We start from the raw sequence: 25,880 nt of genomic DNA on the forward strand, positions 1-25,880 counted from the left end.
GGAGAGTCAGAAGAGATGGGCTGGTTACTTAACCAGTAAGTGGCCTGGTAGCTTCCTGGTTAACCACTTCCTGGTTAGCGGTTGCTTGGATTGTGCAGCCGCAAGCGGGGAACTGCCGGTCAAAAGGTGCTGGTGCATCTGGGCAGAGGTTGGTGGAAGGTCCCCTGCGTGTGAGCAGTCCAAAGGCAAGCAGGGGTGTAAGCCAGTGGTGCCAGGTCAGTGCCTGACTGCCTCTGAGCAGGACAACAGGAGCAGTGTGCAGAAGGGATCAAACGGGCTTGAGATTTCCGAGCCTTAGTGTAGCCTCGATCACTTCTCCGGGAGCAGGGTGGCAGGGGCTGTGCGGGTGGTACAGAAGACAGTGCTTTGGCTGTGGATCTCACTGAGCTCTGGCCAAGAATCAGTTTACCTCGTGTGTGCTCTGGGGCAGACACTTCCCCGAGGTCCTGCTGAGGGATGCAGCCAGCTACAGCCTTGATCATCCTGCCCTGCTTGTGTCCTCATCATCAGTAAGCACTTGCACGGTCCTCAGAAGTGGGAAAATCTGTCAGCCCTGACTGAAAATGGTTGTGATTTTTGGATCTAGCAATTCCCTGTATTTTGTTTCTCGCAGAGTCCTGACGTGCAGCCACCTTCTGCAGCTGAATGCCCGCCCTCTGATGGGGCACATCATGCATCTGAGGGCGAGGAGAAGTTGCCGGAATTCAGTTACCAAGATGTGTTTGAGATTTTCAATGAGATGTGTGCATCACGCAGCGCTGATGTGGTGACACCGGAGCCTGCGGAAAGCTGGGATGGAGAGCTGCTTGAAAGCTACCTCAATGCGGCCATAGAAAGCGCCGCTGCTGCTGAAACGGCGCAAGACTCTGTGACCACACAGGGAGCCCCTGAAGAACGGGGAGAAGGACTGGATCCCACCCCAGCTCACCAGTCCGAAATGGCTGTTGTGGAAGCACTGTTCAGTGCAGAGCACGTAAGTGCTAAATGGAGGTAAAACTCCCTGGGAAGCTATCGCGTGATCTTTGGGTTTATTTCGGTTTTGGTGTGTTTATTCAAAGGAGAATGCGAGTGTAGAATGCGGATCTCTGACGGAAGAGAGAGAGCTGCCATCAGGAACCGAGGCGGCGAAGAAAGCTGCAGAAGAGCCAGGATCCCCTGCAAAACGTCAGTGCAGGAAGAGAAGACAGAGCTCACAGCAGGGTAAGTCCCTGGTAAGAGATCCTGCGTTTGTTAGAGGTGGCCAAGACAGCTGCTCTGAAACTCTTCCAGGAAGGGGAGATCACAAGAGCTGAGTTACTGTCTGCAGTGTAAGTACCTCACCGGGCCTTCAGTTCAACCATTACACTCGTACGAGCTCTTAGCGTACCTCCCGACAGGCTTCTATAGATAAGCTGGTGCCGAGGACTCCTGGGGGGAGAAGGGAATAAATTCTATCAGTCAGTAAAAGCTGAAGCTGCGGGAGTTGTGTCAGAGCCCTGCACAACACTGAGATGCAGGCTGCGGGTATGTTTGCTGGAGGGTGAGAGTGCCACAAAGGGAGCACTGACGAATGAGGTGACCGTTGAAGTAAGAGGGGAAAAGCCCCGCACGCTGCCAAAGTGAGTGCACGAGTCCAACCTTTCTGGCTCAGCTCACTAAAGACGTTTCAGAGCAGCCTGCTGGTACGTGTGCTGAAACACAGGAGAAAAGCACCCTCAGATTCCCAAGTGGCAGGCCGCCTTTGGCCAGGTCGGACTGTCCCCGATGGCAGCACAGTTGCTGCGCGTGCTGCCAGGTGAGCCGCAGGCAAGGCCTGATGCTTCCTGGGTGTCGTTTGCTTCCTAGACCCCCACGAGCCGGAAGGTGGAGCCTGTAAGCGGGGCTGCTTCTGGAGGAAGACACCAGAGTGAGGAGCGGTGAACACGTGGAGCAGCTGCCGGCTGGTTCCCTCCTGCGAGTGCGGCAGCAGTGCTGGGCACGGAACTGGGGCCTGGGTTCAGGGTCACGCCTCTTCTGTTTCCGGACTTTGAAGTTACTGGTAGCTTTAGTCATCAATTCGTGTGTTACTGATGGCTTTATTCATCAGTTTGTGTGTTGTTTATAGCTTTATTCATCAACTTGTGTGTTATTGATAGCTTTATTCCTAAATTCGTATACATTATTTATAGCTTTATTCATAAATTTATGTGTTATTTATAGCATTATTCATAAATCTGTATGTTATTTATAGCATTATTCATAATTTTTTATCTTATTGATAGCTTCATAAATTTGTATGTAATTTATAGCTTCATTCATAAATTTGTAATTTATAGCTTTATTAATTTTTTATGTTATTTATAGATTTGTTATCTTTAGCTTTATTTATACATTTATATGTTATTTATAGCTGCATTCATAAATTTGTTATAGCTTTATTCATAAATTTTTATGGTATTTCTGGCTTTACTCATAAATTTTTATGTTATTTATAGCATTATTCATAAATTTGTAGGTTATTCATAGCTTTATTCATATATGTGTATGGTATTTATGGCTTTATTAAAAAATGTGTTATTAATAACTTTATTAATAAATTTATATTATTTATAGGGTTATTCATATATATTTTATTTTAAGCTTTATCAATAAATTTATACTTTATTTATAGCTTTATTAATAAATTTATAGTATAGGGTTATTCATAAATTTGTTATTTTAAGCTTTAGTAATAAATGTATACATTATTTATAGCTTTATTCATAAATTTATGTGTTATTTATAGCATTATTCATAAATCTGTATGTTATTTATAGCATTATTCATAATTTTTTATCTTATTGATAGCTTCATAAATTTGTATGTTATTTATAGCTTCATTCATAAATTTGTAATTTATAGCTTTATTATTTTTTATGTTATTTATCGATTTGTTATCTTTAGCTTTATTTATAAATTTCTATGTTATTTATAGCTGCATTCATAAATTTGTTATAGCTTTATTCATAAATTTTTATGGCATTTCTGGTTTTACTCATAATTTTTTATCATATTTATAGCATCATTCATAAATCTGTATGTTATTAATAGCTTCACTAATGTGTATGTTATTTATAGCTTCATTCATAAATTTGTTATTTATAGCTTTATTCATAAATTTATATGTTATTCATAGCATTATTCATAAATTTGTAGGTTATTTATAGCTTTATTCATATATGTGTATGGTATTTATGGCTTTATTAAAAAATGTGTTATTAATAGCTTTATTAATAAATTTATATTATTTATAGGGTTATTCATAAATATTTTATTTTAAGCTTTATCAATAAATTTATACATTATTTATCGCTTTATTAATAAATTTATATTATAGGGTTATTCATAAATTTGTTATTTTAAGCTTTATTAATAAACTTAGACATTATTTATAGCTTTATTCATAAATTTGTATATTATTTACAGATTTGTTATTTTTAGCTTTATTTATAAATTTGTTATTTATAGCTTTATTCATACATTTGTATGTTATTTATGGCTTTATTAAAAAATTCATGTGTTGTTTATAGCTTTATTAATAAATTTATGTTATTTATAGTGTTATTCATAAATTTGCTATTTTTAGCTTTATTAATAAATTTATACGTTATTTATAACTTTATTCATAATTTTGTAAATTATATCTTTATATGTTATAGCTTTATTAATGTGTATTTTATTCATAGCTTTATTAATAGATTTCTGTGTTCTTTTTAGCTTTATTAATAAATTTATGTTATTTATAGTGTTATTCATAAATTTGCTATTTTTAGCTTTATTAATAAATTTATACATTATTTATAACTTTATTCATAATTTTGTAAATTATATCTTTATAAATTTATATGTTATTTATAGCTTTATTAATAAATGTGTATTTTAGTCATAGCTTTATTCATAAATTTCTGTGTTGTTTATAGCTTTATTAATAAATTTATGTTATTTATAGTGTTATTCATAAATTTGCTATTTTTAGCTTTATTAATAAGTTTATACGTTATTTATAAATTTATTCATAATTTTGTAAATTATATCTTTATATGTTACAGCTTTATTAATGTGTATTTTATTCATAGCTTTATTAATAGATTTCTGTGTTCTTTTTAGCTTTATTAATAAATTTATGTTATTTATAGTGTTATTCATAAATTTGCTATTTTTAGCTTTATTAATAAATTTATACGTTATTTATAAGTTTATTCATATTTTTTTAAATTATATCCTTATTTATGTTATTTATAGCTTTATTAATAAATGTGTATTTTACTCATAGCTTTATTAATAGATTTCTGTGTTCTTTATAGCTTTATTAATAAATTTATTGTTATTTATAGCATTATTCATAAATTTGTATGCTATTTTTAGCTTTATTAATAAATTTATATGTTATTTATAGCTTTATTCATAATTTTGTAAATTATATCTTTATAAATTTATGTTATTTATAGCTTTATTAATAAATGTGTATTTTATTCATAGCTTTATTAATAGATTTCTGTGGTCTTTATAGCTTTATTAATAAATTTATGTTATTTATAGTGTTATTCATAAATTTGCTATTTTTAGCTTCATTAATAAATTTATACGTTATTTATAACTTTATTCATAATTTTGTAAATTATATCTTTATATGTTACAGCTTTATTAATGTGTATTTTATTCATAGCTTTATTAATAGATTTCTGTGTTCTTTTTAGCTTTATTAATAAATTTATGTTATTTATAGTGTTATTCATAAATTTGCTATTTTTAGCTTTATTAATAAATTTATACATTATTTATAACTTTATTCAGAATTTTGTAAATTATATCTTTATAAATTTATGTTATTTATAGCTTTATTAATAAATGTGTATTTTATTAATAGCTTTATTCATAAATTTCTGTGTTGTTTATAGCTTTATTAATAAATTTATTGTTATTTATACCTCTGTCCATAAATTTGAATGTTACTTATAGCTTTATTAATAAATGTTATTTACAGCTTTCTTCACAAATTTGTATGTTATTTATAGATTCATTAGTAAATTTATCATTATAGCTTTCTTCACAAATTTATATGTTTTTTATGGCTCTATTAATAAATTTGTATTTTATAGCTTTAATAAATTTATTGTTATTTATAGCTCGATTCATAAATCTGTATGTTATTCATAGCTTTATTAATAAATTGTTATTTATAGCACGATTCATAAATTTATATGTTATTTATAGCTTTATTAATAAATTTATTGTTATTTATAGCTCGATTCATAAATTTGTATGTTATTTATAGCTTTATTAAATTTATTGTTATTTATATCTTTCTTCACAAATTTGTATGTTTTTTATAGCTTTCTTAATAAATTTATTGTTCTTTATAGCACTATTCATAAATTAGTATGTTATTTATAGCTTTTTTAATAAATTTCTTGTTATTTAAAGCTCTTCATAAATTCGTATGTTATTTATATCTTAATAAATTTATGTTATTTATAGCTTTATTAGTAAATGTATTGTTGCTTATAGCTGTGTTCATAAATTTGTATGTTATAGCTTTATTAATAAATTTATTGTTATATATAGCTCTATTCAAAAATTTGTTATTTATATCTTTATTAATAAATTTATTGTTATTTATAGTTTTCTTCACAAATCTGTATGTTATTTATAGTTTCTTAATAAATTTATTGTTATTTACAGCTCTATTCATAAATTTGTTTTTATAGCTTTCTTAATAAATTATTGTTATAGCTATATTCATAAATTGGATGTTATGTATAGCTTTATTAATAAATTTATGGGTTATTTATAGTTTTATTAGTAAATTTATTGTTACTTATAGCTCTGTTCATAAATTTGTTATTGCTTTATTAATAAATTTATTGTTATTTACAGCTCTATTCAAAAATTTGTATGTTATTTATAACTTCCTTAATAAATTTATTGTTATTTACAGCTCTATTCATAAATTTGTATGTTATTTATATCTTCACAAATTTGTATGTTTTTTATTGCTTTCTTAATAAATTTATTGTTATTTGTATCTTTCTTTGCAAATTTGTATGTTTTTTATAGCTTTCTTAATAAATTTATTGTTATTTATATCTTTCTTCACAAATTCGTAGGGTTTTTATAGCTTTCTTAATAAAATTGTTCTTTATAGCTCTATTCATAAATTTGTATGTTATTTATAGCTTTATTAATAAATTTATTGTTATTTATAACATTCTCGATGTTTATAGTGATAATAAATCTTATGGTTTAAAGAGCCGTGTTTGTGTCTTGATATTAAGAATAGTGCTGGCATCTTTGTACTAGACACTGTCAATCTGGTCTGTGCTCTCAGCATTGTCATCCCCCCTGGACTTTGCAATCCACGTTGTGGGAACTATTAATAACTGTACCTCCTGCTTTTTCTCCTCGGAGGACCAACCTATGGGGGAGACGTCCCCCCACATCTTCCACCTCCCCACCAGGCTCTTTACGGTAGCATTTCAGAATTTCAGACACTTCAAATGTCCTTTGAATACCCATGAAACCAACCTGCTCCTCTGCTGGGAACCAGCGTGTTGCTGCGTATGGTTCAGGTCTTGCTTAAGGGTAAACAACGATGTGAGCATACCCCCAGACATCTTTCCCCGAGGCTGTACAGTTACGGGAGCAGGGTGTGTGGGATCGTATGGGCAGGTACCTAGGCCAGGGGCCCCTGCAACGCTGTGGAACTTCACCCCTGAACAAGTGCAAAATCCAGGAGAACTACTCCATTGGCTGGGAAAAGCATCGTCCTGGCAATACCAGAGAGGCAAAATCAGCACAACGTGCTGGGGCCTGCCCCTTGCCCACCGAGCCCTGCTCAGCACTATCCAGTACCCTCAAGGAGAAAAGGTCCCTGGATCTCATGGCAAAGCAGCAGGCAGTGCTTCTACCCCAGCCCCAGCAACCAGCACTGCGGCTACTGCAGCCTCAGCAACAGCACTCCAGCCATTCCAGCCGTGGTGACAGACACTGCTGCTGCTCCAGCCCTGACAGCAGACGCTGGCGGCCACTCCAGCCCTGGTAGCAGGCACTTGGGCTGAACCAAAGAACCAATCTGTGCCGTGATCCGTTGCCCCTGTACAGAGAAGAACTGGACACGAAAGTCAGCTCGTGTAGAGACAGAGGACGGCGCAGGGCCAGCGCTAGAAAGAGAGGAGGAGGCAGAACCAGAGGGAAGCTCTCGCTCCCTGTCCTGGCTGCTCCGATGCTGGGATAATGGAGCTGGCAGCCTGGAATTAGAGGGTAGGGAAGCCAAGCATCTGGGCTCTCTTTGTAGGTAAGCAGGTGTTGACCACGCAATTGGAAAAGGGACCCAAACCCTCAGGCTCTTAAGCCCCATTCGAAATCATTCTTCTTGCGGGTCGCATGATAGAGAAAGCTCACAACCGGACTGTAATTTGGGATGTGCATTCTCCAGACCCCACAACACCTGAGAAAGCTCGTGTTTGTTTCTTACTGGTTGGTGGAGCATTGCTGTTCCCTTGCTGATCACGTCTGTGCGGATCTGCTGACGTCCGTCTTGCCGCTTTATTCCCCAAACCTGAATCTCCTGGTCAGGTCCCTTGACCTTGCTCCATCCTATGGCAAAAGCGGTCTTGGGAAGGCTTTGGATTATTTTCCTCCCTGTCTAAAAAGCTTCTGCTGCTGCTGAACGGTGTCACACCGTGTCGGTGTAAGGTACTGCAGGTGTTGTGGGGCTTCACCCTGTTGCAGTACTTTCTGGATCAGCCCATGGCAGACGGTAGGGCTGCCTTTCCATCCCTGCGGCACTCGATTCCAAGTGTATTGGACGGCCCTCCGAGTATCAGCAAACTGGCCTGCACTCTGCTGCCAAAGGGATTGAGACAATGCATCGGCAACGTCAATTGTGCCATCCCACTTGGCTGCCTTTGACTCTCCTACCCCAAAGCAGGCTGGGATTCCCCGATTCCCTGACGTGCGAACGTCGGTCACTCTCCGCTGCTCGTAGGTGGCCGTGATGCCCTGTTCCGTTGCCCAGGCTGAGCTGTGACCCCTCGCACGCTCCAGCTCCGGACGAAAGGCGCAGAGGAAGAGCAGCCCGTGAGGGACCTCCCCGAGCCGGCTGGGCAGAGGCTGGTCCCCGTGCGGCGACTGCCGGAGCATCCCTGGGTGCCCAATGGCCACGGGCACGATGCTGCCGCCAGCACAAAGCCGTTGTGGTTGCAGTGGAGAAGCCCATCGTGACCGGGCCACCACGGTGACCGTGGGGTATTCCAGGAGCGAGAGCCCTGGAGTGACCAGTGCGGAGGAGACCTCTCCCTCGGGAAGCTGCATCTCCCCTGGGTGCCGAGCGTTGAGCCGGCGGGGTTTGTGTTAATAGTGCGCAGTGTGGGGAAGGCGGGCATCTCGCTTGTTTTCCATGCGGACTGAAATAAAAGGAAGCACTTGATGTGACGAAGCCATCCCTTTATTACGGAACTGCGGGATGAAGGATGCTGCGAGCGTGCTGCGGAGCACAAGGGCGGCTGCTGCGGGGCCCAGAGGTTTGCCTCCCAGCGAGACTGACGCTGCAGGTTCCCCAAGGGCTCTCCGAGCCGCGGTGCCCAGGAGCAGCCGCCGAGAGCAGCACGGGGGAGGCTGGATCCAGCCCTACGAGACGGGGGGGACGACACGAGCCTGCGGTTTGCCCGCGAGGAGCAAGGGCGGCGCTCACCGGGGGGAGCGGGCGGGACGGGGCCCGGGGGACGCCGGGCAGAGGCGAGGCCGCAGGGAAAAGGGCTCAAGGGAGGAGCAGGCTCCTCGCGGGGGGCTCGGCCGCGGTTCGGCCGCGGGGATGCTGCGGCCGGGCGGGGGGGGCATGATCCCGCTGGCTCTCGCCGGCTCGGAGCCCTCCCTCCGCCGCTCCCCGAGTCCGTGCCCCCCGCTTCTCCCCAGCCCCCGGGGCCTCCCGCCGGGGCTCTCCGCGCCGCTCCGCTCCGCTCCGCTCGGCTCTGCCGCTCCCGGCCGTGGCGGCGCTGGCCGAGCCGCTGCCGCTGGGTCTGGCGAGGCAGCACCGCCCCCTGCCTCTCCCCGGCCCGCCCCCAGGCCCCGCTCCGCCCGGCCCCGGTCGCTCGGCGTCGGGACCCCCGAGCCGCCGGTGCGCGGTGCGGCTGCGGGGGTGCCCGCGGCGGCACCGGGAGAGCGGTCGGGCAAGGTGCCCGTGGTGCTGCTGCGGGGGTGGAGCCGCTGGCCGGGGCACCGGCGGGGAGTGCACGCCCGGAGCCGCGGCCGGGTAAGGGAGGGGACGGCTCCGCTCGGCCCGGAGCGGAGCGGGCGGTGGGGGCCGGCGGGGGCCCCGCTCGCAGCGGTAGCGGCCGCGTGTGGCGCACAGGGAAGGAGAAGGAGCCCCTGGAGCGGCTGCACCGCCTGGGAGCGCTGCTGGGGAGCGGCGGCTCCGGGTCCGTGCCCTCGGGGTGCGCCCGTCCGACAGCGCCCCGGTAAGTGGCGGGGAGGCGGCGGGGGTGTCCGGTCCCGGTGTGTCCGCGAGGGGGTCACCGGAGCATCCCCCAAAGCATCTCAGTGGAGAGTGGTGTCCTGTGAGAATTTAGAGATGGGCTTTTAGGTGTGTGAGTGAGTGAGTGAGTGAGTGAGTGAGGATATCCGTGTTGGAGGGGCTGTTCTGGAATGCACCATCTGCGGGACATGCCCAGGTCCTGGTTTCTGTCTTAGCACATTAGTCTTAGGAACAGGGTCTGGACATTGGCACATAGACTGCTGAAGACTCGGTCACCAGAGAGTGGTGTCCAGTGAGGCTTTATTTACACAGATGGAGTTTCACACAGGTGGAGTTTTAGGTGGGTACATAAGTGAGTTTATCCCTGTTGGTGGCACTGTTCCTGAGGGCTCCCTCTATGGAACACGTCCAGATTTTTGTTTCGTTCCTAACACATTAGGCTTAGGAGCCGGGTCTGGACATTTGTATTTAGGCAGCAGGTATAGCAGAAAAACCTTTTTGTTCCATTCAAAAGATTGCTTTTCAGCTCTTCCTTTTTCTTACACAGACACCAAGCTGGATGGGTTCCCCTTAAGGCAGGAGTGAGGCCAACAGCAGGTAGCCATTAACGTGGATGTGGATCGTGATGGGCAATATGCAAATAAACCTGATCTTGAAGAGATGGTGAGGAAGAACTGACTGTCTTCTGAGACTCCTATGTATTATATTATAAAGTATGCTGTAATGCCTGGACAGAAAGTCAACCCCTGCCCATGACCAGAGGGGGCACTGCGCAGGCGCAAAGGACCTTCTAGCTCATCATAATACGAAGCGGGGACAGAATACGAAGGGGGATATGTATAGGCGTTAGGGAATAAATGTAAAGGAAAAACGACCCTGGGTGTGCATGCTTTGGAGGAACGATCCCCATGCACCTCAGCGCTGAATAAAGCATACCTACTTTACAACTTGAACGAGTTGTGGAGTCAATCCGCGTATCATTGTGATAAAGGACCAAGCAGAAGCCATGAATCCAGGCTTCTGTATTGTATTGCATCTTCACCTGCATCTGCATTGTACTGGCATCTTCACCTGCATCTTCTCCACTGTCTCCATCAATCCCATCATCTGTAAGTCGTTCCTTTAAAAACAGAAATTGAAGCAATTCAGCTATTAAAAGCCAACAGCAAGCCAGAAATCTCTTTCCATTTCATGTGGTAAAAAAACCAATACATAATAAATCCTGAAAAAGGGTCTAGATACTGAACAGGGAAAGCCTATATTGTTACAGAGCAAGCATACAGCTTCACAACTTCAAACAGCTGTCAACTATGGCTGCAAGTAAGCTGAAGTAGTAGGCAGAGAGGAACCATGTCCATACTAAGCCAGTCAGCCATGTAGCAAAACTAAAGATCACTGCAACCAGTGCCATCTTAAAGAAGAAAAAAGCCCCAAACCATACAAAACGCAAAAACTGAGAGGAACCATCACTTTGCATGGCATAAGCAGGAAGCTATTTTAACGTGATGACTTTCCTGCTCTAAACTTTAAGCATAACTTTTACATCTTTTTAAAGCCTAGGGTTATTATGTTAAATGACCTACTTGTAGTGGCACCCTAAGTGGACACCAGTGTCCACAACTTCTACAGGACAGTGCAATATGATTAAGCACTAGATTTCTAGGCAAGGGGAAAAAAAAAAACCACACCAGCAGTGACTCATTCCATTGAAAAGCTTATTACTTGCACTTCCAAAGCAACAGGCTACAGGGATACTGAATGCAAAGCAAGTCAGATCCACCTGGAATACTTTGTATTCTCAGCTGATAGTTTATAAACTCTCTCTTTTCATATTCTAAAGGATTAACAGCATTTGGATGCACAGAAACTGTCTCTAGAGTGATATCTGCAGACGTCAGAGTCACAAATTAAAATGTCTTCCTAAAATGTAGCAGACTCAGCACTTCCTCTAAGTGGGAGAAAAAAGCCCCTAACCAGAAAAGGAGGGTGAGACAATACCCAGCTTTTTTCCTAGACATAACAAAATCCTGAGGGAACAAGATGCTCACACTATCAGAATAAAAACCCAGAGACACAGAATAGTTCACCTTTCTCCCTGTAAAGTTGGTTTTGAGTCAAGATCTGCTCTTTTCCCTGGCCAAGCATGAAACCCCTCTTCAGTTTAAGACTGTTTTCAAAATCCGGAATGAAGCCAAAATCAAGTGCACACACTGAACATGTATAGAATCTTACTGGTAACAGAAAAACAGCACAACACATACTATTACATCGGCTAGAACACTTCAAGTGTTCTGGCAAAAAGACTCAGCTTATTGCTAGGAAATAAAGCATTTGGAGCTCAACTCAACAGATGACATTCCAATCAAATGCAAGTTCAAAGAAAAAAGAGTATTTTTTTAATTGTATTAAATAAAAAAAGCTGGAGAAGGAAATAGGGACAGAAATGAAAACCCATTCAGGGAGTCAATGGCATAGCTTGTCACCATGCAGTCTGAACATGACAATTGCAGATATTCAGAACAAGCGAGTCCAAATATCACATTCCCTGGGAGAGAGGAGGGAGTCTCTTTCCCTTTTCACAGGCTAAAGTAAGAAGCTTTCAATGTATTTCAAGGCAAGACCCAGCTAGCAGAAGGCAGATTTTCTGACAGCTAAAGCAAGGGAAAAGGATCTTCCTTGCAGTCTCTTGCTCCTGAGCCCCCTTCTTCAACTCCTCTTGTGGTGGCAGGAAGGCAAAGCATGTCCTGTCTCTGTGAGTCTGTGCCCTCCTTGTCTACAGTAACAGCAGGCACCTGTGATTCCTTCTCCAAAGACATTTATACATCGAGGTCAGTTGAATACTGCATTATGAAAGCATAAGCTGCAGTGGACATCATTTAGAATCCGTTATTTTTTTGCCCATCATGACAAAGTAGAAACGGCAATTCCTTACTTTATAGACATTCTCTTAAAGTAGCAGTTGCCCCAAACATCTGTCAAGTTTTTATATCCCAGAACAGATGCAGCCAAAAGAATGTTCATTCTAAAATGACTACTCTGAACTTCACAAGCAGGCGGAGGTAGCTCCCAATTTAATTAAACATACACACAGCAGCTCCCAGTTTAATTAAGGATACACAGCACCACTTAGTGGTGAAAGCAGTCACCACTGACATGGATGGCAAGTACCACCAGCTTTTTTCTTCACTCCCCCCAAAACATGAACCAAGTCTGCTCTGTCTCTCCTCACTAGCCAAATACTATTACAGTGTCTTTACTACAAGAAAGTGTATCTACCAAGCAAAAGATGTCCAAGAGGGCTGAACCTCAAGGCCAGTAGAGTGAAAGGCTGCTGAGTCTCAAACAGATGCATCCACTTTGAAGAGCTTTTCAGCATTCTCCAGCACTGTACCAGTTTCTGGTGACACAGCCTCAAGCAGCTTAGTACATGCCTGTACTCCAAAGAACAGCAATCTGTTGGCTAACACCTTGTGTTTTACATAGGCTTGGGTCTTAAACAAATGCAAGAGATGTAGAAAATCTGAACACCGATTTTCCACTCCATCAACCAGTTACAAAAACTAACTTGCGCACTTAAGTAACAAAACACAGTAACTAATAAAAAGAAAGCCTTTTAATCGGGACAGATTAGTGCATCTTTACAAAAAAGTAATGATTTCAACTTATGAAGTCAGTATCATCATTAGCAGTGCACCTTTCCTGAAAAGGAAATCCCTGTCTGTTATCAAATATCAACTGCAAGAGTGCATAAACAAAATAAATAACCAACAAACACACCCGTATCCCAAAAGCTCTATTTATATTATATTCGATATATATATATATATATATGTCTTCATAGATGACAACTGTATCGATTTATACGTCGGGTCCTTCTCCTCCAGGAACCAGCTATAAAAGAATAAGACAATTGCATGTTAGTGCCATAGACTGAAGTTTTACAAAGTCATATGTGACAGTTCTTGCTTCAGAAGATTTTAGCAGATGGCGACTTCATGGTAGACCACAAAAGTGGTGTTTAGATTTTAAATTACCTTCTTCTGGCAACAGAAGTCAGTTACTACCAGAGAAGCACATGCCATAAAGAATCTCTAAAATACAAGGAAAGTTTAACAAGACACAAAGGAGTTCCTAGATAAGAAACGTTTTGTGTTTTGTCTTTGTTATTCACCTCAAGGAGATTTTTTTTGTCTAGAAACACTACAGCTTGTTTTCAGAAAGACATAGAACATGCTCCCTTTCACGTAGGATTTCTCCAATTGATCATTCTTCTGCAGACCATCGCTACACTGGGAAGTTGGTTTCCCCTTTCTGACCTCTTTTGCTAAGCACAGCCCAAAAACTAATAGAGCCTGAACCCTTCTACAGGCAGCAGGGTAAGTCAGCACAGCATTTTCCTGTGAAGAAAGTACCTTCTTTAAGTAAAGAACTGAACATCAGAAAAAGAAATGCAAAAGGAAAAATATGACTAAGGGGAAAATGAAGAGGATAATTTCTTTCGCTGACACATTCTTAATAGTTAGCTGACCACTTCTAAAGACAAAGAGCTCTGCTGCTTTTGGGACCAAAGTAAGAAAAAGTCTAAAGCATAGTTTTCCTGATGTGGGAAGATGTACCCCCAAAAGAGACACGAGATCTAATACAGAAACATATCCACGTCTTGCTGAACATCTACACTCTAAGAATCCCCCGCTTCTGTTTTGACGGCAGCATCCCACCAGCTGAACTGGATGGTAGTAGTTTTAGCCCATACAAGAAGTCAGAACACGCACTGTTCTTCAAGGATGCAGAACAATAACCAAAGCAGGAAAAGGCTTAGAAATGAAGTCAAGGTGGCAGTTGCCGAGACACACAGTGAGGAGGTGCAAGGCAGGTAGGACAGCAAAATGGAGATTATTCCTCATTCACACAGAGCCAACTTGAGTCTAAGTCAGTCTTCCTCTTCTCTCCCCACAAAATTAGGAATGCCCTTATGTAGCAATTCCAGACTTCAGTGCAGACAAGCAAAAAAGTCTGGGTCTGCTTCTGTAGTATTTAGGAAGTTGCAGAATCCAGCTTAAGGATGCATAATCATAGTATCTAATTGTTTCAGTACTGATCGACATACATCAGCACATGATAAACAAAACCTGTAGTGCTTTCCATCTGGCATCACCCAACAGGCCTCCAGGTATTTTTTCAGAGCACATAAAGGTACATACAGCTCTTTGAGCATCAGGTGGACAATCACCAAATGACTCAACAAGCTTGTAAGCATCCAAAGTGCTGCAAACACATTTATATATACAATAATGGATAAAATCTATTCCACCTACATACTCAGGCAGGCAAACACTCACAGGAGTTTAAAGCCACTGTATGAACCAGCCTCCAGAGTGGGTAACAAAACCAGTGATTCCATTGCACATCTCAAGACTGGAAAAACAGTCACCTAAGTAAAAGCAGGGTCATGCTCTTTTTGTTATTATTCTTTTTAAGCTGTAACATGAGCCAAGTAAGGCAATAACACCACTTTTCCAGCACCACTCATAGATAAATATGCCCTGGAAGGTATTTGAAAGTACCTTATGCAATGGAATTCTCTGGAAAGCTCAGCTTAAAGTAATTTAACTTGATTGCTGACAGATTTACAGGTATAGAAAATAAATGCATGCAGCCTTTTAACCATAATGACTTACCATTGTTATGTTATTTCCATTTAACAAAATCTGGTCTAGTTTTGTGATTCTTCTGCCCTCAGGTGCAATCTCGCTGAAGCAGCATTAGAAAAAGAACATGAGAACATGTAACCAGGGACAATGATTCAAGCTTTGATTACAGAACTGACAAACATCTCTGCATTAAGATGACAATTGCTGGAACTAACAAAGACATCAGCCACACTGCAGTGTAACTGACCACCTGCATAAAGAAAGCTACCTGGCAACCATAAAGTTCCATTGTACTTTTCTGCTCAGTACATAAAGGCACGGATTCACCCTGTAAATCTTGGCAATTTCTTGAATAGCACCTACACTCAAAATAGGTTTCAAATACAAACACGGCACAGCAAAGTAATAAACACTCATCTCTGAGTCTGCAGCTTTTAAAATCTTTGCTTAGACCTTAAGGAAATGTAAAGGCAAACAAACTACTGGGAAGTTCTACACAAAACCCATGCAAAATTAAGGCTAAAAAAAGGAACCTGATTACAAGCATATATCATGCAACACCTACTCTACGACACGGCAGTCCTGAATAGATCACCACCTACAGTTTAACTCCAAGATATAAACTACTCAGCTGGCAAGTATTCAAAAAATGTAAACCCACTTTGCTTCTAGATTTTATACAATATTTTCCCCTCAGGAAACCAAATAGAAATAATGCTTACAATTCTGTAACATCTTCTAACACCATATCTAAATACCCGGATTCAAAGAAAATAAGGCCCAGAGTCTTAAAATCAAAACAAAGTTATTTTCATTTTTACTGAACTGTGATTCTATCTGTAAAACAAAAATACCAGAGTCATACAAGCGACCCATACGAAAAGTTTCTATCCAGTGAACTCAAACCTCTCCTCTCAAATACAATAAATCAATTGAGCTGAAGCATAAAACATTCCCATCAAAGGATACTGACAAAGTCATCAAATCCTAGAAGCGTTACAACTTCTTTGTCACTCTTCATCACAATACGAATGCAGGAGCCTATGCGTTTATCCACAAGCTCTGTAAATAAAAAAAACAAACAATAAAGTTGAAAGGTACAAGAGACTGTTTCATAGAACAGCGCATTCTTTTGAACAAAACGCCTGACATTGTGTGCAGTGGAAATGTATTTTTAAAGGTGCACCTGTACTGCTAGCACACGACCACGTTTCCGAGGCTGGAACTCTGCAGGAAGACGTTCCCTTCAGTGAGAACGCTTTAATGTCATTGAATCATAGCTTGGGTTGTAAGGGCTCTTAAAGCTCCCCCGGCTCCAACCCCCTGCCACGGGCAAGGACACCTTCCACTAAACCAGCCCCGTCCAGCCTGGCCTCAAGCACTGCCAGGGTGCGCAGTTCATTACCGCACGCCGGCCGAGCACCAGCACTCGCCCCAGCCGCTCTCTGCTCCGCACCCACAGACACCCACCGGGACCCTCGTTTACTGCAGGCGCCTCCCGGCCTCGTCCACCCCATTCAAGCTTCCCGCCAAGCGGCAGCGCCGCTCACACCAACCACAAGTGCCCGCAAATACGCTCTCCCTCTTCTCCCTCCCGTCCCGTCCCGTCCCGTCCCGTTCCATGCCATCCCTCCCCTCCCGTCCCGTCCCGTCCCGTCCCGTCCCGCTGCAGACCGGAATCACCGCCAAACACCGAGGGACAGCAGCTGAGACGGATCCCTGGTCGCGGTGGCCGCCATGTTGCACCCAGGCCTGACCAATCGCTGCCACCTCCCGCTTCAGATGGGACGGGCGGTGCGGCAGACCCGATGAGCGGATCGCAGAGCAGTCGCTCCGCCGTTTTCCCCTGAGTAAATACAGTAACCCACCCTTCAGATAGCTCTTCTTTTCGCGGGGAGTGGCAGGTAGAAGGGCTTTAATCGCTGTACGCCACAGCTATCTTTCTTTCCCCACCCAGATTTGCTCATTAATTCACAAGTGGGCTGCAGCAAGAAGGATTCTTGGAAGTCCTTTTGCATATAGACATGGCTTGGAGCAAAAATCACTGGCTGTTCAAACACAGTTGGCTTGCTTCATACTGCAGCACTGAGCAACCTGCTCTAGTGGAAGGTGCCCCTGCCCATGGCAGGGGATTGGAACTGGGTGACCTTCAAGGTCCCTTCGAGCCCAAACCAGTCTATAGTCAGATAAAGCTCTTATTTCAACATCTAGAGTCATTGCACATTTTGTGACGGGCTGCTTCTGGAAGAATCAAGCCCAAATAAATTCCATCCTCTGCCTTAGAGGGCATGAACCTTTGGAGGATGTAGAGCTGCTGGCTGCAGGGGGGCTAGCTCAGTTCTTGTGTGGCTAGTTCCCAGGTAACTCTGAACGTTCACAAAGTCAAATCCAACCTCTGGCATCAGCAGATGCCACATGGCTCCACACAGGATCACTTCACGGACCAGAGCAATGTGAGGACAGACTTGCCTCATAACGAGAGTGCAAGGCTGTGCCTCTCCCTGGAGCAAAGCGTGTAGAAAGTGCTAGCTGGGGTAGTTGTAATGACAACGTAAGTTGGCACAGTCAGAGTGTGGGGACAGGCACAGAACCACAGGAGAAATGCAAAGAGTGAGCTTAATTTCTTTTATCTCACCAAACAGAGGATCTCCTAGCAGAAGCCGGGCAGAGGCACAGGCATCATGGAGCTTGATCCATGCTGGAGGATCACCGACACTGCTGTTTTCCCGGTTAATCATGGATTCATGCAGGCTTCATTTACCACTGTGCTTTGATCTTCTCCATAACAGGGCAGGAATTTCAAGTGTATCCAGTCGGATGCCTCCATGTATATCACAGGCCTATGCTACCTAAACACAGATACTCTGCTTGTCAAGCACGCAAAGACAAACAACAATTAGTATGTGAAAAAAGGGCAGACTTCGCTGGACTGCGAACATCCAGATCCTGATACTAAGCCTAAGGTGCCAGGACAGAAAGCTGGTGCTGGGCATCAGCTATACATGGTGCCCTCCACAAGTGACACCAACATAGCAATCCCCCCTTGCTTAGCCATGTAAACCTCTATCTGCATACGACCTCGCAGGCAGCACTCTCAGATACTCCAACAAGGTCCTAAGTGCAAATCCTCAGACCCTGCTCTTAAACCAAATGTATGAGGAAAAACCAAATAGCTGGGCATGTTCTACATTGGGTGCCCTCTGGACCAGTGCATCCAATATAGAATCATAGAATAGTTAGGGTTGGAAAGGACCTTAAGATCACTCAGTTCCAACCACATGACATGGGCCAGAATGCCTCACACTATACCGTGTCATTCAAGGCTCTGTCCAGCCTGGCCTTGAACACTGACAGTGTTGGAGCATTTACCACTTCTCTGGGCACCCTGTGCCAGGGCCTCACCACCCTCACAGTAAAGAACTTCTTCCTTATATCTAACCTGAACGTCCCCTGTTTAAGTTTAAACCCATTACTCTTTGTCCTATCACTACAGTCCCTGACGAAGAGTCCCTCTCCAGCATCATTGTAGGCCCCCTTCAGACACTGGAAGCTGCTCTTAGGTCTCCACACAGCTTCTCTTATCCAGGCTGAACAGCCCCAGCTTTCTCAGCCTGTCTTCAAACGGGAGGCGCTCCAATCCCTGACCCTCCTCTGGACTTGCTCCAACAGCTCCGTGTCCCTCTTATGTTGGTGACACCAGATCTGGACTTAACCACTTCTTGTTGCACAACTCTGCAAGAACAGTATTACTGCTGTACCCAAGTGCATTATAAATGCTATCAATGTTAGTCTCATCCCTTCTGTACCTTAGTACCGTGTTCTCCTTTTTGCTTTCATTGAGCAGGGAACTTCACTGAAGCATCCGTAACAACTCTGTTCCATTTCAGAGCTGCTGCACTTAACTGAGAATCCTCTTAAATCTTAAGGACCCTGAAAATTGTAGAAAATGGACTGTACGGACTGGACGGGATGGTCAGAAGTATCGGTTTCCTTGGTAACCACTGGATGCTTCTAACAGCGTGGCTCCTTACTTCAGCCTTAATTGTTACCGGAATAGTTGAAAAAAAAGAAAGCACAATTGGGGAAGGGGAATCATATAGAAGGAAAAATTACTTCAAAAATGCACAAAAGCACAAGCAAACCATTGTCTGTAGACCTTGTATCACTAAAACTGAGAGAAGGAAGGGGCGCTCCATGTGTCAGTCACCTTGCACAGAACCTGAACAGTGCAGCAGCAGAACAGTGGAAGCCAATAATAGAGAGCACACCAAAAAAAGTCATTCTTAGGGGAAAGGTGATCTTCTCCTAGGAACAACTTTTACACTCGCTGTGAAGTTGAAGAGGAGCGCACAGCAGAAAACGATACCTGACGGCAACCCCAACTCGGCTGCTAAGAAAACTGCTAACCAAGCACACAGGGTATTTGCTCTCGGAAATGTGCAACTTTCCATGACAACTTAAATCTGTGGGAAACTGTGTCTACTGAAATCCAGAGAAATGCTTACTCACTGCAACAGTGTTCTGTGTCCAAATGAGATGCCTTTCCTGAGGCAGTGCAGCATCACAAATACAGTACTTTTAGGTGCCCACTTTCAAGTTGACTTTTCCCTGCATTTGCAGTAACACCAACACTGCAGACCTCTACCATTAAACAAAACCCTAGTGTGTGAATATTGAAGTCCATTTTTAAGTTCATGTAATCAGTCACAACTGAGTACTGATGGACATCCTTTTGGTGACCATTCCTCCCTCGCAGCGGCTGTATCTTTAGGTAGACATCAGCAACAAATTGCAGAGGAGTGAAGTTTTTCCACATCTCACGTAATGAACCGGGTAAGATCTGGGTCTGTGGAGAATCCCAGAGAGTTTGCGAGATTCCTGGTACTCTGAGTAAATGTATTGTTCATGTGAAGGACAAGAAAGGCACACGGGAAGGGGTGACTTTCTTTCACATCCATCCCTCTCCCTTCTGATCCAGAACACGCAAAGACAAACAACAATTAGTATGTGAAAAAAGGGCAGACTTCACTGGACTGCGAACATCTAGATCCTGATACTAAGCCTAAGGTGCCAGGACAGAAAGCTGGTGCTGGGCATCAGCTATACATGGTGCCCTCCACAATGAATCTATTACCTCGATCATACCATATCTTGGAATGATATTTTCGAGTAATTGTTTTGCTACTACTTGAGCCGTAGCTCTAGCAGTGGGTATGGCTTCGAACCAATGTGTTAAGTGATCTATTATTACTAAAAGATATTTATATCGTCCTGTTTTTGGTAACTCGGTAAAGTCGACCTGTACCCTTTCAAAGGGTCGGTGGGCCAAAGGTCTTCCTCCCTTTGGAGCTTGTCTCATTTGCTTTTTATTAACTTTCTGACAAGTTAAACAACTCTGAGCTTCTTGCTTAGCTATTTCAAAAATTCCCATACACCCATAGAACTTTAAAAATTGATCAGTGAGTGCCCTCGATCCCCAATGTGTCTGCTGATGTAGTCTGTGTAATATTCTTCTGGCATATCCCTTAGGTAACATCTCTCTCCCATCAGGTAATATCCATTTATTATTTTCTAATTTTGCTCCTAGTCTTTCATATTCTTTTATCTCACTTTGAGAATATGCCTTTGGTTCATTTATCTGTTTTTCCTCTTCCTCTACGTTTTTAGTAGTCATTAAAATTAATAGAGCTGCTCGTTTTGCTTCTTCATCCGCTAAATTATTCCCTCTGGTCCTGAATTGTAACCCCTTTTTATGCCCCCTCACGTGAGTTATAGCTATCGCTTCAGGTCCTCTTGTAGCCTGTAATATTTGTTTTATTAATCCTTCATGTATTAACCCTTTTCCCTGGGTATTTATCAACCCTCTTTCTTCCCATATTTTTCCAAAGGTGTGTACTATTCCAAAAGCATACTTTGAGTCTGTAAATATGGTTCCCTTCTTATTTTGTAATCTTATTAATGCTCTTAATAAGGCATGTAGTTCACATGCTTGTGCTGACCAACTTGCACTCAGTGGACCGGATTCTATTATTTCCCATGTTCTTCCATCCACAATTGCATAGCCTGATTTTCTTTTCCCATCAACCACCCGTGAGGATCCATCTACAAACAATTTTTCTCCTTCTTGTAATTCTTCCTCCTCTAGGTCGGGTCTGATTTTTGCTTGTAACTCGACCATATCTATACACTTATGGTTGAGTATCAAAGCTTCTTCCCATTCCCCAAATAAGAATTGTGCCGGATTTTGAGCTGTTGTGGTTCTTAGTTCTAGTTCAGGGGAAGGAAGCAAAATAGCTTCATATTTCAGTAGTCTATTATCCGTTAACCACTTATCCGCTTTTTGTTGAAGGATCCCTCGAATGTCATGGGGGGTATAGACAATTAAGGATCCTCCAAAGGTCACTTTTCTAGCTTCTTCAACTAGTAAAGCTACTGCTGCTACTGCCTGTATGCAGGTAGGCCAGCTCCTGCTTACAGGGTCTAGCAATTTTGAAAAATATCCTCCAGGCTTTTTGCTCCCTGCCCAATCCTGGGTTAGTACTCCATATGCAGCATGAGTACCTGTGTTCACAAATAATTGAAATGGTTTATTTAAGTCTGGGAGAGTTAACACAGGAGCTTTTATTAAAGTATCCTTCAAGTGTTGGAATTTTTCCTCATCTTGTGGGGACCATTTCACTACATCTAGTGTGAGTTTTTTATATAAAAATTTTACTTTCTCACTATATTCTTCTATCCATTGTCTGCAATAACCTAATAATCCCAACAATTGTCGAATTTCCCTTTTTGTTCTTGGAGTGGGCAGGGCTATAATTCCTGCCACCCGGTCTGGGTCTAGCTTCTTCTTCCCTTTACTAATCCAGTGTCCCAAATACTTTACTTCAGGTTCTGTGAATTGCAACTTTGATTTTGAAACTTTTAATCCTTTTTCTCCCAGAAAATTCAATAGTCCTATTGTGTTTTCTCGGACCTCTTCCTCTAGTTTCCCAGCTATTAGTAAATCGTCTACATATTGTAAGAGTTTTACATTTCCCTCAGGTTTGAAGGACATTAATAAATTCTCTAAAGCTTGACCAACTAAATTTGGCGACTCAGTGAAGCCCTGAGGTAATACTGTCCATCTCAATTGTTGCTTTCTACCTGTTTCTGGGTCTTCCCACTCAAAGGCAAAAAATCTCTACTTTCTTCAGCTAAAGGGCAGGTCCAGAAAGCGTCTTTTAAATCGATTACACTATACCAAGTATGTTCTGGTGATATTTGATTTAATAAAGTATATGGGTTTGCTACTACAGGGAACCGGGTGACTGTTCTCTGATTGACTGCCCTTAAATCTTGAACTAACCTATAACTCCCATCTGGTTTTCTTACCGGGAGGATTGGAGTATTATGTGGTGACATACAAGGTTCTAAAGTCCCCTTTTGTATCAGGTCTTCAATTATTGGTTTCAAACCTTTTCTTCCTTCCAAGGAAATTGAGTATTGTCTGACCCTAATAGGTTCCCTTGGATTTGTTATTTTTACTTTTAATGGTTCAATATTTAATTTTCCTACTTCCCCTTTATTATGCCAGACTTTCAAATTTATGCGTTCCTCATCCTTTTCTGTTAATTGATATAAGTTTATCGTTATTGCTCCTCCCATCAGAACCTCTCGGAGGGGTGCCAACGTTACTGTTTCTTCTACTTTCTCCGATTTTTCATTTTTCTTTGTTCTTACTTTGCTCCTAGTATGGGCAGAAGGGGGGGAGGATGGGGGAGCCCACGGGACAGGGTCAGGTGAACTTGGAGAATTAGTATTCCTTTGTTCACCTTCCATGTTTTGTCCCTGATAAGTGGTCTAATGGCTCCCAAGATGGTTTGTTTAGTTTGTCCCCTTTCACTTTCCTTTCTTTTAGGGGAAATAACGAGACCGTTACAGACGATCCCTTCCATAAGGCTGCATACTCACTCTCTTCCTGACTAAAAGGTTCTTTCCCATTTACATATAAATTTAAAGCCTGACATATCCAATCATCAAAAGACCCAAATATTGGCCAATACAAATGGTCGGGTCGGATTTCCTCTTTTGACCATACTTCCATGCAGTAGTGGACCATTTTTTCCTTACTTTTTCCCTCCTGGGATGGCCAAGAGCCCCAGTATTTAAGCATTAACCCCAAGGGACTGTCTGGGGGTATATCTGGTAATTCGCTTCCTGTCTTATTCCTGGGACCTCTCCGTGGGCCCCGTTCTGGGTTAGAGTTACGACCCTTACTCTGACCCATTTCCCGCCAGGTGTATCTCTTTTCAATCAACCGCTACCACTTTTTCACTATCGCTTCCCTCCTTCAGCGGCCAAGTCCCTTGCGGGAGATTGGAAACGCGCTTAGAAGAGGTCCACACTCGCTTCACAAATCCGATATCCTGGCCCGTGCTTTACAGACCCAGGATGCTCGGTCTGTGTCTCAGTTACACCTATTATCATGCAATTACGCAACTTTGTTGCGTTTCAGTCATACATACACAAACATTCACTCTGTCTCTACACCAACCAGTTCCCTCAAGGATGCCTGGAATTACGGCGAGAGGAACACACCGGCCTTCCCACCCAACCGAACGATACTTACAGTCCATTGTTCTCGTCCGGGTCTTCGTGCACAAGAATCATGGGTATTTTATACTGCAGTTTTCCGGGAGCTCGATTTTCCTTGGTTATTGCCTCTCTGTTCGTTGATCTCTTGAGACTACCCGAGACTACAACTCCCGAGCCACAATTTGTGGGGGCGCCCCTCGTAAGAGCTACAGTCCCAAGCAGCCACACAGAGATCACGTCGGGGTCACCAATTTTGTTATAAAAACTTGCCAAAGATGTGAATTTGTCTGATTAATTTTATTTACACCTGTGATACATAATTTTCTTGATTACTGTCCCTAATCACAGGCTGAACAACATCTCTCCAGCTTAGCTTTCTGTTTTTCCCTGTCCTTTTCCAAAACCAAAATTAGGGATCTGGCAGAGTTATATTAATTTCACATTCTGTCTGCCACTCCAGGTGCTTTCTTAAAGCGAAACATATCTGCATACATTACTTCATCGCATTTTCTTGGCCGCCTCAAAACCAACATACATTTTTTTACAATTTATTAGAATTCAGAGTTCCAATTTTATGCCATTTTTCCTGATTTTCCAAAGTATATAAAGGCCACCACTGGTTACAATATTTTACCAATGTTTTCTTGCTTACCAAGCCCCCAGATGAACCTCCCAGTTCTTTCCAATGTGCCAAAATGTAACCCAATGGGCTTTTCTTCAGCATTCCCTTGTTTTGACCGGCTCCCATTTCAAACAATCTCTTACAAATCTCTATAGCTTCTCTTTCCCAGTGCTCTGCAAATGCACTTAAAATATGAGAGCACCTACACACAAGTTTTATGATATTCTCAGGGGATTCAGTAAGATAGTATCTCTGGGTTCTGCAGATCAGCTCCCCTGTCGTTAGAACATAGTTTCGGTTCCAGCAAAATTTACACTGCCCTAGTATCCACAGCAGGTTCCACTGTTCAAAACTTATTATGCACTCATACGAAGTTTTTCCTAATATCCCCCGTTGATTGTCCCCAAAAGAGAGACATTAATTGTTGTATTCCGATTTTATTTTCTCCTTTGTAACCACATCTTCTCAAATTTTCTTTGATACCTTTCATAAACCCTTTCTCAGTTTTCCTTTCTAACTTCCCAGAAGTCCACCAGGATTTTGTGGCTTTTCTCCACAAACCCACCAGCGTTTCATAAGACACCCCCAACAGTATCTGCCCCACTACCCTGAGTGGCTATAAAAGTGGGATACATACTAAAAGCACTGCCTCAATATCCATGTGAAATGCCACCCGTCACATACAGTTACACTCCCACAAGGCACATACTCTCACAGGGCACATAGGGAATTCCCTTGCCCTTGTATTTCGTAAAGCTATCCACTGCGGGAGGGGTAGCCGGACCTTCCCCGCTTTCTGAGCTGCTTGATGGTTATACACAGACAAGACACAGGACAGAAAAACATAAACGCTTCATCCGTCTCCGGCCGCTCCCCTCGCGGAGACACGGAACCGCGGATTAGGACTCCACGCTCGCTTCATAGCTTCGCTACGTCTCAGTCACACAGAAACACATGGGATCCCACACACTCACGCTATGGTTCCGCTTACCCTTCTCCTGCTTCCTACACGGTCATTAGCAGGTCCGTCCTGGCTCCCAAAACCTGGGATGCAGCGAAAACCCGGGCTCGCCCGATCCGCCTTCAGGATCGCTCGCAGCCGCGCTATCGGTCGACGAGCCCCCAGCTTGCAAGCCCTACCTGCCAAGGGGAACTCCGCTGTGCGCCAGACGTCTCTGCACACCTTACCAGCAGCCCCGGGCCACGCGTACGCCTTACACGCCCCCTAAAGTACCTAAATTCCAAGCATACCGTTTCTCCGCAGCCGGCACAGGTTGTTGTCTGTCCCCGCAGTGAGCGGATGAGAAGCGGATGGGGCGCCTAGGATGTCCGCTCCTCACCCGATCCTGCAGCCGAACAGAGGCCTCCTGCCTGGCTCGCCAAATTGATACGCGGATTGACTTCACAACTCGTTAAAGTTGTAAAGTAGGTATGCTTTATTCAGCGCTGAGGTGCATGCACACCCAGGGTCGTTTTTCCTTTACATTTATTCCCTTACGCCTATACATATTTAGTATCTGTCCCCGCTTCGTATTATAATGAGCTAGAAGGTCCTTTGCGCCTGCGC

At 42.8% G+C, this 25,880-nt stretch overlaps 1 protein-coding gene across 5 annotated transcripts; it reads right to left on the reverse strand.

Moving 5' to 3' along the window:
* Positions 1–13,064: 13,064 nt before the first annotated feature.
* Positions 13,065–25,510, reverse strand: LOC136014904 (U6 snRNA-associated Sm-like protein LSm5). Of its 5 annotated transcripts, none has more exons than XM_065680050.1 (6): positions 25,305–25,510; positions 17,756–17,969; positions 16,090–16,182; positions 15,843–15,870; positions 15,148–15,220; positions 13,065–13,360 (listed from the first exon to the last, which is right to left on the reverse strand). In XM_065680050.1, the coding sequence occupies exons 2-6, from the start codon at positions 17,856–17,858 to the stop codon at positions 13,328–13,330; spliced, it is 330 nt and encodes a 109-aa protein (XP_065536122.1). In that variant the 5' UTR covers positions 17,859–17,969; positions 25,305–25,510; the 3' UTR covers positions 13,065–13,327. The 5 variants fall into 5 exon arrangements, 4 of the variants coding, with proteins under 4 accessions (XP_065536122.1, XP_065536123.1, XP_065536125.1 ...); XM_065680051.1 differs by lacking the exon at positions 25,305–25,510 and adding an exon at positions 23,726–23,744; XM_065680053.1 differs by lacking the exons at positions 17,756–17,969; positions 25,305–25,510 and adding an exon at positions 16,795–16,999.
* Between the last annotated feature and the right edge of the window lie 370 nt (positions 25,511–25,880).

The sequence above is a fragment of the Lathamus discolor genome, chromosome 5 (assembly GCF_037157495.1).
Source record: "Lathamus discolor isolate bLatDis1 chromosome 5, bLatDis1.hap1, whole genome shotgun sequence".
NCBI classification, from domain to species: domain Eukaryota; kingdom Metazoa; phylum Chordata; class Aves; order Psittaciformes; family Psittacidae; genus Lathamus; species Lathamus discolor.